Raw genomic sequence first — 19,071 nt, forward strand, 5'->3', positions numbered from 1 at the left:
GTCTCTGTGCATGTTTTCACAAATGGAAGCAACTCATTTAGATAATTGGAGGGATTATACTTATAAGAGGAAGGCCCTGTGAGTATGAAGGCTGAAGACAAACGTTTAGATACTGTTCCTCTGTTTTCCTCCACATTGATCCAGATAACTTTTAAAACGTACAAACCTTATATTGTGCTTTCAAAAGCCAAGAAGATGTTGATTAAAGACTAAAAGTCAGGTTTAATTGGAACCTTATTTAACTGTTCTGCATTTTGTCAAGGCACAACTACAAACGTGAATGTACTTTATTGGGATTTTACGTGATAGATCAACACAAATTCCCAACAGGGACAGAGAAGCTGGTGAAAGTTGTTGCGAAGATAGATGGAGCTAAAAACAGGTAAATCCTGGATGAAAACCTGTTACAGGCAGCAGAAGACCTGAGCCTGGGGTGGAAGTTCACCTTCCAGCAGGACGACCCTAAACAATCAGCCAGAGCTAAATCCATGATTTCTACAAATTTTCATGGTCAAATTTGTATACTTTTTAAACATTCTGCATATTTGAGGTCAAATATCTTCTATAAAACAGAGAACTGGATTTCTGATTCGGCACTGCAGAGGACTATTTTACTGTCTTTTTGTTTTGGTAGGCCGACCCTCTACAATCAGCTCTGTTTACTATCTAGAATGCTGTACCTTGTAAAAGTGGGACTGAGTTGTCCTACGATAAATGAAACATTCATTTTCTTTGGTTTTTGAAGTTTTCCTTTGTAGTTGTTTGGATTCTCTTGTCAGCAACTTAAAAACTAATTAACTAATTAAAAACAGTGGAAGTCATCTAAATACAGATCAAGGTAAAACCCCACAAACAGCTGGGTGTTTTTTTCCCCCCCATCTTCTGATCCAATTAGAAATATTAATGAGACGCATGGCAATTAAATGGTCTTGCTGTGGAGTGGCAAGTGTTTCAGTTGGGGTGGGACTTGGCAGCAGCAGATGAGGAAAAGAGCAGGACAGGTAGGTGGGGTGGGGCTTTCTCGGCGGTACCTGAGTGTCCCTCTCTCCTGTTTGTAACCTGTTGTTGGTTATATCTTTCTGGTCCTTGTCTGCCGCCGTGCACCTAGCATTAACCAGCTGACACACAACAGGCAACATGTCAACTTAGTGTGAGGGAAGGGGCAAAGAGAAGGAGGAGACAATAAGAGGAGATGGTGCAGGGAAGAAAGAGGTGACTGGAGGAGAAGGTGAGAGGTTAGAAGCAGTGAACTTCTGGAGGGTGTCGGTAATCCAGCCTTGTGAGAAAATAAACATGCAAGTTGTTGCAAAATGCTCCCTGTAACAGTTGTAAACAAGAGCGAGATCACACCCGAGAAAAAGATCTTCTATTTTCAGTTCAAATGATCTAAAAATCAGTCAGAAATTGGGCCAAAAAAAAAAACTGTTCACAGAAAAGGCCTTTTAGAGACCAAAGGAAAATGCAAAAACATTCATAGCACACATTTTATCATATTACAACCACAACCATACACTGGGGTTTGTGGTTGAAGTGACAAAATGTAACACAGTGCAACAGGTACAACTCTTTTTGCAAGGCAGTTTAGATCCTGTTGATACTTTGTTTTTCAATTTTTACTCATATATGCAGTACATGTACAACTTTAAATAACTATATTATTACAAGAATGTTGATGTTTGCACCACAAAATCTAAAATACAACACCGTTGTATAAGATCTGTATAAGTTCTGAAAATCACTGCACTGCTTTTCTTATCATTTAGAGTAAATACATCTGATTTGACTTTTCACACTTCTGAATAATTGTTACATCAGACCAAACTAAGCCGCATCTCCAGGTCTTACCTTGCTGTTCTGCAGCAGTCGTATCAGATGCTCAAAACAGTTACTGTTGAGGAAAATGGCTTGTAGAACGGGCCTATCTGAACACAGGAACATGTCCCTGATGGTGTCTGAAATGCAAACATTGGAAGAATAAGCACACACAGAAACATAAAAATGAAATTATTATTGCTTAATTGTTTACTTATATATAAAGCCACAACCTAGCATTTGCACTTGCAGCGCAACAAATCGAATCTCCCATTGTCGGCCCAGTGTGGGAACCTGACCCTTGGCTGGCTGCTGCTGCTGCTGTTTGCCAGCGACCACAGCCGCTGGGTCTGAGTTCAGCAACTTGAAGTAGTTTTCCAAGACAGAGGCGATTTCCACCTGCCGCTGGTCGGAGCTGGAGGCCAGGAGGCACTGCACAACCTCTCTGAGGCAGCCCAATGTTAGCAAGGACATCCGGCTGACGGCTTCGCTCTCCCAGTCCTCGGCCTCGTCTGATGAACAGCTCCCCATATAGCTGTCGGCCAGAACCCGCATCAACACCTCCATGGTGGCTGGAGAGATGGCGAGCAGAGCGTTCCTCTGGATGGACAGAAAGATCAAGGCAGAGAATCGACATGAGGATGAAGAGATGCCGTGTATTCCCAACGCTTTTATAACTCTGGAACTTCCCCACATTTCCATATGTTATAACCATAAACTGTAAAGCATGTATGTTTATTGGGATGATATGTTAGATACCAACATAAAAGATTGCATAAATGTGAAGTGGAAGAAAAATGTGGTTGTAATAAATCTTCCAGGCACTTTACATCTAATTAAAACACTGTTTTGTCTTAGAAATCATTTGTGCCCTGAACAGACCACAGCAGTTATAGAGGATTTTGTTTACAGCCTGTCGCTTAAAGCACCCTCTGACCTCCGGGCCCACCACGAGGCTCACCTGATCCCCTGCTACTATGGCTCCAAACAGGTGCAGCAGGCAGCATTTCAGGCTCTCTTTTAGATGCTCGCTCTCCTGGAAGCACTCTACAACAAGGGAAGAAACACATCAACACGTAAGCGCTTACATTTGATCTTTAAACATGATCCAAACTATGTAAATACAGATAATTGTTGAGGTTCTTGTGCTTTTCTCCAAACAAAACGATGCATTTATGTGACACACAGTCAAGCACGAAAAGCCAATGGAATCTGTAACCCAGATAAGAGAGGACCTCCATTATCATACAGAGTGCACAAATACACAGGCAGTCCCTGCCATTAACCTTAGGGTCATAGTGGCTCTGGTTATCTATTAACTCATCTGTCAACACATCCAACTGGGGAAAGATATCTGATATTGTGGCTCCTGGATGTCTACTTCCGTTAACTAATCAGAGACATGCGACTTCACTAGTTACCAAGCAGAAGTCATCATAGAGAAGTCCAATGAAACAGACTAGCATAAAATAGGGAGAGCAGTCTAATTGGTTGGGTCCTAAGCGTTATCTTTAGTGCTAAACCACAGCAGCCAGCCACACATAGGGACTCTTTGTTAACATGGCTGCCAGCGTTGCTGAAGTACCTTGACAGGCACCATTCCCTATCTGGTCATCTCAGCGCCTGGCAAACAGTCCAGAAGCACAGAGAGTGGATTCAGTAAGATGAATGGAGGAAAGTTGAGGCATAAAGGAGAAGAAGAGGACAGAAACATACTCGTACTCATAAGATTATAACCACCGAATGGTTGGTCATCAAATTATGTTACATTTTGTTGGGAATGAGCTCATCTGGTGGACTTTTTAATATCCAACAACAAAGACTTACGGTAAAAGAAGGGAACAAATTCAACAGTGAGTGAAGCTGCCTTGTACTTCTGCCTTCCCCTCTCTATTGTGCCCAACTGCTCCCTGGGGAGATAAAAAAAAGAGGAGAAAAAGGACACAGTCAAACAATTTTCACCGTTATGCTGACGACGCTTGAATCTATTTAGCCAAAAACCAAACTAATCATGTACTGAATTTAGAAGCTTGTCTTGTTCAAATAAATCACCCGTGGCAGGAACAACTGCCACCAAGCATTTGTGGTAACCTCAGTGAGTTTTTTACATGGTTGTGGAGAAATTGCGGCCCACTGTTTTGTGTAGAAGTGCCTTAATTCAGCCACATTGAAAGGGTTTTCAGGTTGAACAATCTGTTTACAGTCATGTCACAGAATGTCTATTGAATTCAAGGCCAGACTTTAACTAGTCCACTGTAAAAACCTTTATTTTTTTGTTATTCAAAGTTGCTATGCATTGGATCATTGTCTTGGTGTATACATAATTGTTTGTGAGCTTAAGGTTTCTGGTTTTCTGCTAAAGAGCTAAATTTATGGTTCCCTCAATTTTGGGAAATCATCCACGCCACAAAGCAGGCCGCAGCTTTCTATTCTGTCAGCAGTGGTTTTCGCTTTGTAACTCAAATCAAGTAGAATTTTCCAGTTTGATTACCGTAGTTTAAATATTTTAGATATCATAATCAGAGATGAAATAGCCCAAAAAGGAAGCTTTCAGTAAGATACCAACTTCAGCATCATTAACTATTCCCCATGGACTGAACATGGAAAAAACTAGTCATAAACTATTCAGAGGTGCAACTGACAAACCTTTTTAATCCTATTTTCCCTACATCCTCATGCTGGCCTCGAAAGTATGCCATCCTGGATGGTGAGCCGTGCTGTTTGAATCAAAATCGGTCTGCACCAGAGTAATTTTTTTCATTTTCTGTTTTTAAAATATGTTGTTGAACTGAAAGAACACTAAAATATCAAACCTGTAGACTCTATATGAGAGTAGCATTAAATGACGTGACTCAACAGGTCAGTGAGAACTGAAGATTTCCAAAAGCAAAATCCACACAGTCCCCAGTTTTGTGGCAGCCATTTAGTTTCTTGCTAATATTTTAAACAACATTAAAACCCAATAGCATACTGTCTATTTCTGAAAAACAGTTATGTATTAGGAAAATATAATATGAGCTGTTTTTTATGTTATCAATAAGATAGGCTAAGTTGTTACCTGCTTGTCCGATGTCTCCAGTTGCGGTATGGGTCATAGAGGCTCTCACAGAAGGCAAGTGAATGACGGACAAAGTCCTCCGCCTGACTGTGGTCCATCATCTCCTTCTCCTTGGTCCTACTCTTTAGCTGCAAAGCAATAAACAAAAGCACCATTACACCCGCACTCATCTGTCACAGTATGATTATTTCTATGAGAGAGAGAGGGTTGAGTCAAACCTGCTGAATATATAGCGTTGTCATGGTGATGATGTGATTGATGTAGGAGCATGTGCCGATCTCCTCAACATTGGACAAGTTCCTTTGAGAAACAACCATGCACATATAGAAGATGAGCAAGTTTAATTTAAAAAGGTTTTTTTCTGTGTTAGTTTTCTGCAGTTTAGGCAACAGTAACTTGCAGAACAATTTGCCACATTTCAAAAACAGGATTCAATGCATTTTACTGGGATTAAACAAATTAGCACATAGTTGTGAAGTGGACGGAAAGTGATACAGGGTTTTCTAAGCTTTATACAAATAAAAATCTGAAAGGTGTGGCATGCATTTGTACTGCTCACCCCTGAGTACACACTCTGCAGAAACACTTTTCAAAGCAGTTACAGCTGCAAGTCTTTTCACATCTAGAGACTGAGACGTTGACCTATTCTTTGCAAAATAGCTTGAGCTCAGTCAGATTGGATGGAGAGCATTTGTGAACCTAAATTTTAAAGTCTAATTGGAGATTCCCAATCGGATTTAGGTCTGGACTTTGACTGGGCCATTCTAACACATGAATATGCTTTGATCTAAACCCATTTCATTGCAACTCTGATGTTTGGGCTTGTTTTCCACCCCAGTCTCAAGTCTTTTTCAGCCTCTAACAAGTTTATTTATAGGATGTCCTTGAATCCATCTTCCCTTTCCTCGTCGAATAAATGCATTCCCACAGCATTATGCTGCCACCACCATGTGTCACTGTGGGGATGTAGTGCTCAGGCTGATGCGCAATGCTAGCTTTATACGAAAGAGTGCATTGCATGTAAAGATGTTTTTTGTAAAAAAATATTTAAAAAAAGATTTTTCTTTCATTTCACAATAATACTACACTGTGTTCATCTATCACATAAAATTTCAACACAACAAATTGAAGCTTGTGGTTGTAACAGCAAAAGATGTGAAAAAATTCAAGGGGTGTGAATACTATTGCAAAGCTGACCTGCAGATAATGATGAGGAACTTTAGCAGCAGCAGTGCCAGGTTTTGCTGCTCAGGCTCTAAACCATCGGATGCTTTCTGGACGCACTGCAGCAGCTGGTGGCGCAAAACCTGCAGGATGTTGTCGGGTAGCAGGGTCAACACAGGTGGAACCTCTTCTGGTCTGAAAACACAGAAGGAGACCAACAATGAAGAAAGACAGAAACTATCTCTATAGGAAGTTTAAATTAGCAGGAAAAAGACTGACTTCACTGTCTCCCATGCCTCAGCTAAATGAATTTCATCTGATATGCATGGAACCACAACTGGCAGCACAGTCAAGCCAAGAAATCACATCATACCTGCGACACAATGTGACTGCTCCACACGAAATCATGTGTCATGGCTGTGCTGTATTTAGTTTTGCAGTATTAGAGCTTAAGCAGTGATAACAAACATCAAAGAAAAGCTCGTGCCAATGACAGTATTGAGCTTTTGTTAAATGAAAACCGATTAGTCGGGTGGGACGGAGGGTACTGTAGCACATTTTAAGGTGTCCCCAGTTTGCCAGCACTTACCTCGAAGGGGGCTTTTCAAAGTCCACATCGAGACACTGCTCATACGAGCTGATGAAAATCTCCAGCCATATCTTGAAGTAGTCTGGATCTCTCTGGAAAATTAGGGAAGGGAACAGGGAAAACCAGGAAGTGATGATGGACAGAAGGATGAAGAGGAGAGGATAAAACTGTCAGTTATATTTATTTAAAGTATACCTTCCACATTCATTGGGTAAAGATGCGTAAAAAGCCTTAAAAAGAAAGAAAAAAAGAAACCTTCAGTCTGAGTAAAATAAGCTAAAAAATAAATATAAAAAAAAATCCCTGACTTTCTGTTTCCCTGGGGTTTAAATATGAGACACAGGCAGGTTTCAACTAGTCATCTTTCAAAATGGGAAAAACAAGAAAACATGCAACAAGTAAGACAGATATGTGGCGATATAATAACTGCAAGAAAATAATTTCATGCCTGAACCGGACAAACAAGGCTGGACGGGACTTAGATATTTGTGAGGAATATAAGGGAGGTAAACAGAAAATTAATCTCAATTAATCTCAGAACATTGCTGCAGAGTAACACCTTGGCGGTCACCAAGTCTCCATAACAACCATTAGATGCTATCTACATGCCAAACGATCGCAAATGTGAAAATGAGGATCTCACTAAACTCTGCTTAGATTTTAACTGGAATTAATTATGTCCTCTGGTCAGATGAGGGGTTTTCTGCAACAAAGAGTCCAGGCTGGTTTGATGTGAAACAAAAGGATTAAACACGGGGTAAAGGTTACGTACAGTGAAGGATAAAGGATGAAACACCCAGGTGGAAAACAAACAGCAGTTACGCTATAAATAATTTTGTTTTGGCCTCACACAGATCAAGACTCAGCAGTTCATCTACATCTTAAGAACAAGGGACACACATTTGGAGATATCCATGTGCACATTTTGGAGAGAAGAGTGAAAGCATGAGAAACTGACACTAAACAGAGGAGGTGGCCTCAAGAGCCATCTTTCTAACACCTACAGTGCAGCCTTGACTCGTCTCCCCAGGCGGTTTCATAGCCATTCACACCTTGAGACATGTGACCAAAACAACTGGCATGTTGGCATCGCTAGGAAGCACTTCACAAGTCACAATGACTCAAACAATGGACAGGATAGTGGGTTGGGTCAGTGACTCATGACTTTAACAGCCCTGTCAGCCGATTCTTCTCACTACAGCTTATAAGCGTAATACACCTACATGTTCAGAACTGAAGAAGCCCTTTGGAGGAAAAGGTCTTGAGATTTTGCAAATAAGAATGAGGGCTGAGCACACTATTAACACCAGAGATACCAATAAGTGTTGAGTGTTGTAAAAAAAAAAACATTATTTCTCAAAGTGGATTTTTTTTTCTTCTCTCCTCTGAAAACTTAACTCGAATAAAAATTTTCTAGTGTGAGAAGATCTGACTGCAGTTTATTCAAAGGATTTTATTACAAGAGGTGCCAAGACTTCTGGTGGGTGCTTGCTGTACACGAGTAGAACCTGAGAAAGAGTTTCACTCCCAGTCTATATGTGAATGAGAGTGATGGTTAAACGATGGCTTCGTAATTCCCTCAGGAACTGTTCTACTGGTTTAACAGCAGACAGCTGAACTTTACACCCTGAGGCAACCATTTTAGAACCTGTGAGACAAGACTCTGTTACTATAAAAACAGAAAGTTCCAACTGTTAGACGAATGGGAAAGGAATGTCTAAGGGTGGTAATCTTATTGGATCTTATCTTCCTTGAGTGTGGTAAGTGAAGCAAGCACCTGCCAGAGAGGAAAACGGGCCGGGCCGCATTCTGAGGCTGGGGTTCTAGCAACTAGGATATCAACATTTGCTAAATTCCTTGAACAATGCCAAGTGGAAGAATGGGACTGCAACACTGGTCCTAGTGAAAGCCCCCCCCCCAAACTAAAACCAAGAAAGAAGCATAGTTCTATAAAAAGAAGAAAGAAAACTTTCAGGCTGTATTAGTACCAGAGGTGGGTAAAAATACACATTTTAGCTCAAAGTTCCAATCATTAAACCCTCTATTTTCTTGTCAAACCATCTCCCCTCGGGACATCTAAAATAGGTGCCTGACAGCAACACACAACTTCACATTGTTCTGTCAGAAACCTACAACTGAATGAAGACTAAACAATCATCATCAGTTAGTCCTGAACTGATCACCTTTTACAATCTCACCAGCCAATCCTCAGCCACCTGGAAGGTCTGAGTGAGAGATTTAAGCCAGGGTGTGCTGAGGAGGTGGTCAGGGAGGTTTAATATACAACTTGTTGGCTTATTGTGCCCTTGGGACAGTTAGTCTGATTGCTAGTGATTTTAGGAAACGTTAATGAGAACATACTCGCCATCGATTAAGCAATTTGTGACTTGGCTCTTTTGTGTCAACCCTACTCTCATTTGTTCCTTTGTTATTCTTGGGGGCTGCATTGCCCTGATCACACTCCCAAAATAGTTCATAAAGCCAAGACTGGCTGAAGTGGGAGAACAGAGCCAAACATAAGTCATGAGGGATTTTCAAAGTAATGTTTAAAACCGATATGGCTCAATTACAGCTGTCAAAATATACAGCTATATTTAATATATGGCATAAATACCATTATAAGTGTAATAACAATTTTGTTTTAGCAACTGTAGGAAACATTGTCCCTTTTCTGTTTTAAACAAAAGCAATTACAACATTTTTTTGCATTGTTAATTTAAACTTTTTTGTAAATACCACGTAACTGGGGTATTTGGACTCTAGGTTAGTGGTATCCAGATTATTTACCACGTGGGCCAAAACTGTTAGGTTGAAAGTACTCAAAGGCCACAAAAACTTTAGTCATTTTTTTCTTAACCTAAACTATAAAGTAAAACAGATTTTTATGAAACACAGATTTAATAGTTATTGTTGATTCCTCTAATAATTCAATTATTGCACATTTGCCTCGTTAAAGCACAGTTCTCAAAAATTGTTGGGTCCATGTTTTTCTATTTAGTCCATCTACAACAACATTTTAGTCAATTTTCTGCAACAAAAACACAATGTGGGTCACTCTTTCTTTGGCTGGTTGCCATAAAAAGTGTTCATCTGCATCCGAGCCTTACAGTGTATTGAATTGCAGTCTGCATCACAGTATCAATCTTTGCAATATTTCAACTGCAAAGGACACATTGGACGCACTATTTGGAAGAAGTGCTATGTATGTGAATGCTGATATTATATCTGCCCTATTGGATGGGCTTTTAGTGGCTGTGATGCTAAAGCTTAACGTGGTGGCAGGCAGAAAATGGAGGCAGGAAAAAGTGACTTCATCAGAACTGATATAGTCAGTGCAATATTCAGCAATAGTATCGCAATTACATGTTTTCTTGATATCGTGTAGCCCTAATCTGCTACAACTGCCTTCACTGGCGGGCCTTTTATCTATCATTCCACACAGTCAAAGTACACAGCAAACAGAAAATGGCCCATAGTCCATACCTTAGACTCCCTGCTAAAGGTAATACTGTGAGGATCTCATTGTGACCCTTGCCCATTTTAAAACAGAAGAACAAAAGATATGACTGTAGAAGGGTTTTTTCCACAGAGCAGCACTGCTGTCTGGGGAAAGAGTGGGAGTGGGGCAGAAAGGCTGACGGGCTCTGTCTGCGTGTCAGAGAGGGAATCAGCCAAAACGAAGCAAACAGACTGTGTGAATCTGCACAAGTCCAAGTGAAGTCATCAGAAGAATCTTGCAACGTTGGCTGCTGCCTATGCCTGTGTGTGTGTGTGTGTGAGTGAGTGAAAAAGAGAGAGAGAGAGAGAGAGAGAGAAAGACCAGGAAAGGAAGGGGAAAAAGAGGCTAGTAGACATCTTAATGGGAAAGCAAAAGCTAAAAGGAGAAAAGAATTAGGGCCTTCCTACTGCTGCATAAATCAATGTCAACAGTGGGAGAAAAGCATTTTTAATTGGCTACTGCTAAAGCCAGTTTTTACTGAAGCAATAAATATCCTATTGTCCTGATGTGCATATTGCTGCCAGATCACTTAAAGATGATAATTTAAGACAGCAGCTTTACTCTCAAGAGACTGTGTTTGCAGGAAACAGTGACTTAATGACTTTACACTGTGTGTGTGTGTGTGTGTGTGTGTCTGAAAGAATGTCCTCTTTTAGACACCAGCTCAGGAGCACAGATGCCCATTGAGGGTTTGGACTGTGGCGGACGGGGACACACCCTGGCTCTGTGTGGCTCTGTTTATCCTCATCTGTCATCAGGAGCTGGGCAAACACCAAATGATCTGCGTTTACAAGCAGCAATCCCAAACCCAGTGACCTTGTTTCACCTCCCACGATGACACTGTGTCCGTGTACAGACAACTGTCCAGATCTCAAGGCTTATTATTACAAAAAACCACAGTGGGATCTGTGCCAAGCGACTGAACAACATTTCTAAAGATCTAATGTTCTCAATTTTTAAAATGAGATTTCATATTGATCAGGTGGTTGGTGCAGTTGTTACAATGGAGAGTAAAACGCAGATCAATGACCAGGAACCTCCGTCATAAATTGTCAATGAATAAACTTTTAAAAATAAGAATCAACTGGCTAAAGTGCACCAAACATGGCAAAAGCCTTACTAGAGCTGATTTATCTTCAGATCTTATGTGTAAATCTTGCTTTTTGACCAAAAGAACCCAGTGCATTAGTACCATATGGGTTTTTCCCCACAGCTAGAAGCTTAACTTCCTCCAAGTTTTGTACCGTTCTACTGAAGGTTAATGGACTTCAGCCAGTGTCAGCTAAAGAGTGGAGCTGCATGAATGCCTGGTTTTAAATGTATCTAGCAAATATTTCAGTAGCAGAACTTAATGGTAAATTCTACGAGCTACTGTGGAGATACAAATGGAGGCAACTGAGGCAGAACCGTGAAAACAATAAGGAGAAACCAAGCAAAAATGTTCCAGTAAAAGGATCCCAACAATTCCCTGATGGAACCTTGTTTCTGGGAAGGAAATTTGAAGAGTCAAAGAAAAGGACTCTAAAAAATAAGTAAACTGTGCATTTATATTGAGCCGCCCCGAGTCAATGCATTGTGGAACCACCTTTTGCTCGAACTATAGCTGCAAACCTTATGTCTCTACCCTGTAAAATAACCCAACTTTCTGCACAAATGATGTGTTTGCAAACATCAATTAACCCTTTGTAGAACCAATCCAAAATGCGTAGGAGCCTCCCACCAGAAAGCCCCATCCAGAAGGTTGCTACCTCCTTACCAGGGCTGTTTCCTGGGGTAAATTTAAACTTGGATGATCTGTTTTGGCCATGGATCCTTCAGGATAAAAATTTAGTTTTCTACAATGAAAATACATTTAATGACAACCAAAACTAAATCAAATGTAAGACTAAACCGATATGAATGTAATAAAAAAACGATGATAAATCAGTAGGAGTCAGTAAAGTTTAAATGCAGACAGGTGTGGTCGACCAGGCTGGTCGGGTTTGTGTGGAAACATGTGACCCGGTATGGTGGGGCTGGTGTGACCACGATGTTTAACCGTCTCCACCCTGAAGGTTTAAAAAACGGCTGTGGTCTGTTTCTAGTTCTGCTCCTTCTTGGGTCAAAATCACTTCCTGTCTGCGATAACTCCTCTGACCATGATGTCACTCCTACATGTGTATTTATAGAGGCTGGTGGGAGGAGTTAAAACCACTTGAGGGATGACATCACTGTTATTCCAGGGATAATCATAACAAAAAGGGAGAAGCGCAAGCCGGAACAAATTTTGAATATGGGATTAGTAGCGAGGTAATGATAGAGTACAAGCTTGTGTGTGGCTGCAACAATGCAACATTTTGGAGACAATCAAGTGAATAAATATGTGTAGCCTTAACACTTTCCCCGCCTACATCATTCTTTCAGCTTTATTTTCTCTTTCCACTCATCCAACAGCTTTCTCCCATCTCCCAGGAGTACAGAGGTTTATGCAAATTACTACCGCTTTTCCTCCACTCGATTTAAAAAGCAACTCGCAGCAGGGCAGGGCTGGGTGACACCAGAGCGGACCACAGTTCTGTGATCTTCACCGGAAATCCGTGATTTGTAGACAGCCAAGAATGAGCAAGCAATTCTCCTCCGGAGTTAAGAAACTGAAGGATAAAATGATCCTCCGGGCTTGTTCCCCCGTGACTGGGAATTTAGAAGGATTTACTACGGCAAACAAAAGCTTTAAGAGCATAACCGACATTTTTCAAAAATCCTGCTAAATCCTGAACTTTCTTTGGCAAGCTCTTAAGGCTAATATCCTGCTGCAGGAGGAAAGGTAACGCAGCATTGTTTTCGTTTCTGATCCGCTACCGGCAAGCCATGGCTGTCAGGGACAACACTGGCATGAACCAATGAAAGACAGCTAACAGGATCGTGGGTTATGTAACGGTCTTAGTCGTCGGTGACCCCTCTCTGAGCCCTCTGCAACTCACCACAAACAAGTTGGAGTCACTTCCAACAGATTTACATCAAAGCTGAAATACTCTCGAAACCTTTCATGTCCACTGTACTTTTGCACATTTTGCTGCATTGAAAACCGCGAATTCCGATGGATTTTGTAACAGGCCGACACAACGTAGGACATATGTATGAAGCGGAAGGAAAAGGACACATTGCTTTCAAACTGTTTTGCAAATAAAAACCTGAGAATTCATGTGGGGTGCGTTTGTTTTCAACATTATGTAGGACCACATTTGGCTGCATTTACAGCTGGAAGCTTTGCACATCTCGTGCCTGAAATGTCTGCATATTCTTGGATGGAAAGCGCAGGCAATCTTTAATTCTTGCAACAGATTCTCAACCTTATTCAAGCGAAGACTTTGACTGGGCCATTGTAACACATTAACATGCATTGGTCCAACTACCTTTGCAAAGCACCACATCAAGCTGACGTATCAATAAACCTGCAGGGATATTTGAGGTTTTTGGATGTTGTAAACACAAGTTAATCCTATAAACCGCTTTCATTAAAGTGTACTGAAAAAGCAAATGAGTTTTAACACAGGGAAAACTAAAAGCCATTCTAGTTCTTAGTTGAAGCTATGTGAATATAACGCAATTTACTGAAAACAGCGAGCTTTTCATACTTCCCATCACTGACACTAATTTCACAGCTGCCCCGCCAACAATTTCTGACCTCATCTCTAAAAATGCTGCCACTCCGCCAGCTGCCACTGCTGGTTGAAAACCAGAGATGGAAAATTGTTTCACATCTTTCACATTTCCTCTAGATCACGAGCTTAAAAAGAAAACAGAAACCAAGCCCCTTCCTCCTTTTAGTACCAGGAACTTTAGTGGCTGTCAGGGAAACAAAGAGGCAGCTGACCGTCTACCTGCCTGAACCAGATGAACCAGTTTTCCCAAAGCAGCAAAAGGTTGTAAAAGCTTTTATTGTTACACTCATCCAGCTAACACACCTCTAACCTATTAACCTCTATATTATGGAGGTTATATTAATCTCTATTCTATTTGAGAGTTTATATTAGGGTGTTGAAAGTCACAGACAGGTCAATTACTTAAAAACCTTAAAAATATTTGATTTATTTAGGTTTTGCAAAAGGTCTGGACGTCCTCCCTTTTCCCAATAAGGATTTTTTAGTCCACGATACTGATCAATATCATTTAGGAATAGACAACCCAGTATAATACCTTCATTAAAATCTATGTCACGTATATGCTTACCAACTCAGTAGTTTTAGAGTGCAGTGAAATACTGTACAGTTATCAGTTTTAACTCACTCCTTAATGATGTTCTGGAGGCAGGAGGATCCATTTTTTTCCTGACAGCGACCCTGTTTTGTCCCAATAGGAGTTTCTGCATGAGAAAGACACATCTGACTCGACCCAATCGGCTACAGTCTTTAATAAACTCATGTCTTGCTCCTGCTAACAATGTTTGCATACATTCCTGCTAACAATTGTTTTCATACATTACAATTTTTCATACAGAGCAGTTTTCTGGACTAATGGTAGCATGTTTATGTCGTTTTGATATGGCTTAATGGCTCGATTAACATATTTTAGCGTGGCTCCAGTTAATTAAATGCAGACAAAAGCATACAGGAAAACTTGTTGTTGTGCTACTATATGAATTTAGAGCTTTCTATGAATGAAGCTGATATAATAACAACTCTGGGGACCAATGATGGATATCAGGAGGTTATTGAGGGCTTCTGTACTTATATTCAAAAATATCCTGTGATCAGGATCCCACACTGACCAGGCTTTTACCAGCGTGAGTTTCAGTTTTCTTTGAGGTCTGACCTGCCAATTCAGATATTGTACAGTTGTGACTTTTTTTCTACAAACTACACATAAACAGATGAAAATGTGCTTATAGTTTACATTGTTTTTTTTAGGTTTTTTTTAGGTAGTGGTGTAGAAAATGGACACATTGCAGGATTATGCCTATTCATGCACCAAGGCACACATCCCTAACATTTATCTACTTTTGCGTAAACTGAAAAAAGTGCATCACACTGCAAATTGTTGGTTGCTGTCTTTTAGAGTCAAAAATGTTGATTAATTTGTTTATTAATAAAATTTACGTATCTGATTTTAAACTATTTGCGGACCACGGACCAGAGCTCATCAAGGAGAAACTGGCTGCTATTTTAGACTGGGATATTTCCAGTCTAAATATAAACTGTAAATTTTTTATGGAAATCGATCCCTTCTACTGTAATTGTGATTTAGTTTCGACTGAACAAAACCAGATCAACTTGAGAAACTCCATAATGGGTTTGAACTTTTAAGACCTCTTTCCAATAATGTTCATTTTCCTTTAGTGCTGGTAAGCATTTAACACATGAGAGGTGGTAAAGGATCTCCAACAGGATGGAAACAACCATAGAGCACTTTCAAGATCATACAATCTAACTTATTTAGCTATCATTTGTTCTTGATGGTAGTTTAAAGCTTAAATAGTATCTAAAGTAATATTACTATCATCCAGTGTGGAGGTATGCGAGTTTAATTACTACAAATTTTAAAACAGGAGCAAAATGTTGAGATATTGTACTTAAAAATACATAAACTGACACTTTTTTGGTATTTATTTGCAAGTTTGAGCTTGATAGAGGGAAGAAGAGGCTGGAGTGCTGCACAGGGGGCCTGGCCTTTCACACAAACATTCCTTGTCTTATTTAGCCCACATGACTGCAAGGCTCCTCTTACAGACAACATATCCGGGCAACCCTCACACACGTATCTATACATATAGTTGAGGGACATCCCACACTTCATATCTACAGTCCCTTGCAAAGCTTTGTCACAAACACCAACTTCAATCTATTTATTGGGATTTTATGTGACAAACCAACTCAAGGTAGACCACAACTGTGAAATGGAAGAAAAACATTACGCGATTTTCAAAATTTCTTAGAGATATAAATCTAAGAAGTGTGGCGTGCATTTCCATTCAGCCTCCTCTACTACAACGCTGTGGAGAAGTTTAAAGCGGGATTAGGGTTCAAAGCATTCGCACAAAATTAAACTCGGCCTACATTTAAAATGCTATGTGTGACAGGAAAATAACACTTCACATTACCCTGAACACATCATCCACATGGTGAAACATGGTGGTGGCAGCATCATGTTGTGGGGATGTTTTTCTTCAGCAGGGAGAGCACTTTTTTTTTTTATAAATAGTTTAAAATGTGCAATTCGTCTTACATTTCAGCTTCATGCACTCCTTTGTGTTGGTCTATCTCATAAACTCCTGATAAACTGTGTTAAAGTTTGTGGCTGTGGCGGGACAAAAAGTGCTAGAGTTCAAAGGGTATGAATACTTTTACAAGGTACTGTAATTTTTAGCTGCTCAAAGCTAAAGTCAGGCGTACATTTATTGAACCGCTTCCCTCTCTACAACTCTTTTTTCCTCATGCAGATAAAGGCTAGCCTTGTCGACGCTGGCTCAGAGCCAGGGTGAAGTAAACGATCCTGTCTCAGTCAATGCAAATACTCAGTCCAACTAGAACAAATGCTTCCAGACAGGGCTGGTATTTTCACAAGTGACTGTGACAATCGTGTGCAACCAACACAGCACCTTATGCTTCTGTCAAAAAGCCCCGCAGCGCAGGTAGAAGATGCGCTGTCTACATCAGCGTTCACATTCTTAACTTCTCAGCAGGGGGATTATTTGATGTCATATGCTGCATGTAAGAATAACAGCACTGGCTTCATGTGTAGAGGATTGTGCATAGTGTGTGTGTGGCTGTGTGTAATAGTAAAGGATTACTGGGGGAAGCAAGTAAGTAGCTGCAGCCAGGCTCATGTGAGGAGCAGCTTAGGCAGGCTGTTTTGATTGGACAGCAGGATGTGCGCGTGCTTCATCGCAGAGTGAATTAAATCTATCCAACAGTTGACTCAAGGAACGCCTGCTCTGCTGGTCTGTAATGCGTATATCGCTGCAATAACAGCTCGAAAGTATCAGTACATGAGGAGGAGAATAATTCCACCACGAGATGCACTGATCAGGATTTTGTTGGCCAATGACAATTTTCAGTCTGTTTCCCAGTAGAAATACAAATGTTCACTTTGACGCTATGGCAGATATTCGTACAGTGGCCAAGCTTTATATATAGATGTGTTAGCAAAAGGAAAGAAGAAAGGATGGGTGAGCAAGACACACAGATAAACAGATGGATGTAGGCAGGGATGGATGTATGGATAAAACATGGATAGAGGGACAGTTGAGACAGACAGATGCAAAGAGAAACGAACAAAGTTTGGTAACAGACAAACACGGATGGAGTAATGGAAGGAAGGGGAAATGGACGGATGCAACAGACAAAGGGGTAAGACATAAGGTCCATAAAGACATATTTTTCAAAAAAATCATTTTCTTTTTCCATACATATCTAGATCTTAAAAATATTTAAATCAAATTCCTGACTTTTCCAGACTGTGTACAAACCCTGCTTCTCATTGAATCGCTACCAACAGATTAAAATCTTCCACACTCCACAGCCTGTGTTTTAACTCTGCCCATTGCCACGACCCTTCAGCACAAACTTTTCCACTTACACACTATAGCCTGTATGGATCTGGACTTCCAAATCCTGTTCAGCAGCAAGGAAAATACAGTTACACTTTCCCATTACTTCACGCTGAGACTTCTGGCTGGATATCCCACAGGATGATAAAAACAGGAAGAGCACGGGTTCAGTGGAACACCTCACCTTGGTGCAGTAGAGCATCCACACCTCGTACAGTCTTTCGTTGGATGCCATAGTGCCACAGTGAGAGGCACCCCCTCAGGCAGCGGTGCCCGCAGAGGTCACTTCCTTGGTCGAGCCTTGGCTTTCAGTCATGATCCGAAGGCATCAATGACTGTCCGGGAAAATGCAGAACTACTCCATAGCGGATCAGACCTGTGCAATTCCTGTCGAGGACGTGAAGCTCCACTATCTGTACTTCTACTACTCTGCTCCTCTTCTTCTTCTTCGGGTGTTTCCAGCAGAGGTTGTGCTATGGAGGACAACATAGATAACTACACAGTATCGTGACAGGGTGGAAATACTCCAATAAATACACTTTAAGATCACAGACTATGGTGGTTATGTCAAGACACAGCAATAATACATCACTCTGTACTTATGCACGTATAACCGACCTTCGGTTCCGGAGGAACGCTGTCATTTGAATCCGACCTCACCTGATAAAGCTAGCTAAAAACCTATCTGTCATAAAAAAAAGTTCGTTTCTATTTTTTAAGCCCCCTCCCCTTCCTCCTCCTCCTCCTCTTCATGTGACAGAAACGCCTCGTCCGCCCCAGCCCGTCCGACTATAACACGACCCATAAAATAAGAGCGAACGTCAAATAAAAACATTTGAATAACAGATTCGTCGCCAACTTAAAGCCCACTTACCTGAGTAGCTAAAAGCCCGACTGTCACCTCCGCCTCCGCCGTCTCTAGGGCTGTTGTTGCTGCGGGAAGCTTCCTGTCAGAGGTGTTTGGATTCTTTTCAAAATAAAACACGCTAATCTCTACTGGCATGGGAGAGCACAAGTCTCACAGTTAGCCTAATATACATTCAAATGTCTGTAAAATGTTCAAAATTTTGTTTTTTTTAATTTTTTTATCACTGTATATTTTTATTGCGAATCAATGTAGTGCTATTGCAATACAATTTTCACAGAACACATCTAAGATGAGTTTTTTTTTCTATATGTTCAATTTGCAGCTGTAAACATGAAATAAAAGAGGGTGACGACAAGGGAACTGTGTGAGGGTGTTATTCGGTCACTTTATTCCTTAAAATAGTATAAAACGTCAACCTGCACAGCTACAATTACTTCTAAGTTAAATGAATACAAATATATTTTTAAACCAAATTATAATTTCATTGGATAGTGGCACTTTTGATCTTCCAAACAAAAAAAAAATATCTATTTACCAGTAAATATTTGAGTACATC

At 40.6% G+C, this 19,071-nt stretch overlaps 1 protein-coding gene across 5 annotated transcripts in view; it reads right to left on the reverse strand.

Moving 5' to 3' along the window:
• The window catches only part of nbeal1 (neurobeachin-like 1), a 45,022-nt gene extending 26,421 nt beyond the window's left edge, over positions 1 to 18,601 (reverse strand). For 2 of the 5 annotated variants that reach the window (XM_047354999.1, XM_047354997.1), the window contains exons 1-11: positions 18,522 to 18,601; positions 17,832 to 18,120; positions 6,624 to 6,715; positions 6,068 to 6,229; positions 5,089 to 5,170; positions 4,871 to 4,998; positions 3,640 to 3,722; positions 2,774 to 2,859; positions 2,046 to 2,412; positions 1,846 to 1,952; positions 1,032 to 1,118 (exon numbers count right to left, since the gene is read on the reverse strand). In XM_047354999.1, coding sequence (XP_047210955.1) covers positions 1,032 to 1,118; positions 1,846 to 1,952; positions 2,046 to 2,412; positions 2,774 to 2,859; positions 3,640 to 3,722; positions 4,871 to 4,998; positions 5,089 to 5,170; positions 6,068 to 6,229; positions 6,624 to 6,715; positions 17,832 to 17,882 — 1,245 coding nt within the window. In that variant the 5' untranslated portion in view covers positions 17,883 to 18,120; positions 18,522 to 18,601. Of the gene's footprint in view, positions 1 to 1,031; positions 1,119 to 1,845; positions 1,953 to 2,045; positions 2,413 to 2,773; positions 2,860 to 3,639; positions 3,723 to 4,870; positions 4,999 to 5,088; positions 5,171 to 6,067; positions 6,230 to 6,623; positions 6,716 to 17,831; positions 18,121 to 18,265; positions 18,329 to 18,521 lie in introns of those variants that run through there. The other 3 variants (XM_047355001.1, XM_047355000.1, XM_047354998.1) reach the window with 2 other exon arrangements.
• Between the last annotated feature and the right edge of the window lie 470 nt (positions 18,602 to 19,071).

The sequence above is a fragment of the Girardinichthys multiradiatus genome, chromosome 24, assembly GCF_021462225.1.
Source record: "Girardinichthys multiradiatus isolate DD_20200921_A chromosome 24, DD_fGirMul_XY1, whole genome shotgun sequence".
NCBI lineage: Eukaryota > Metazoa > Chordata > Actinopteri > Cyprinodontiformes > Goodeidae > Girardinichthys > Girardinichthys multiradiatus.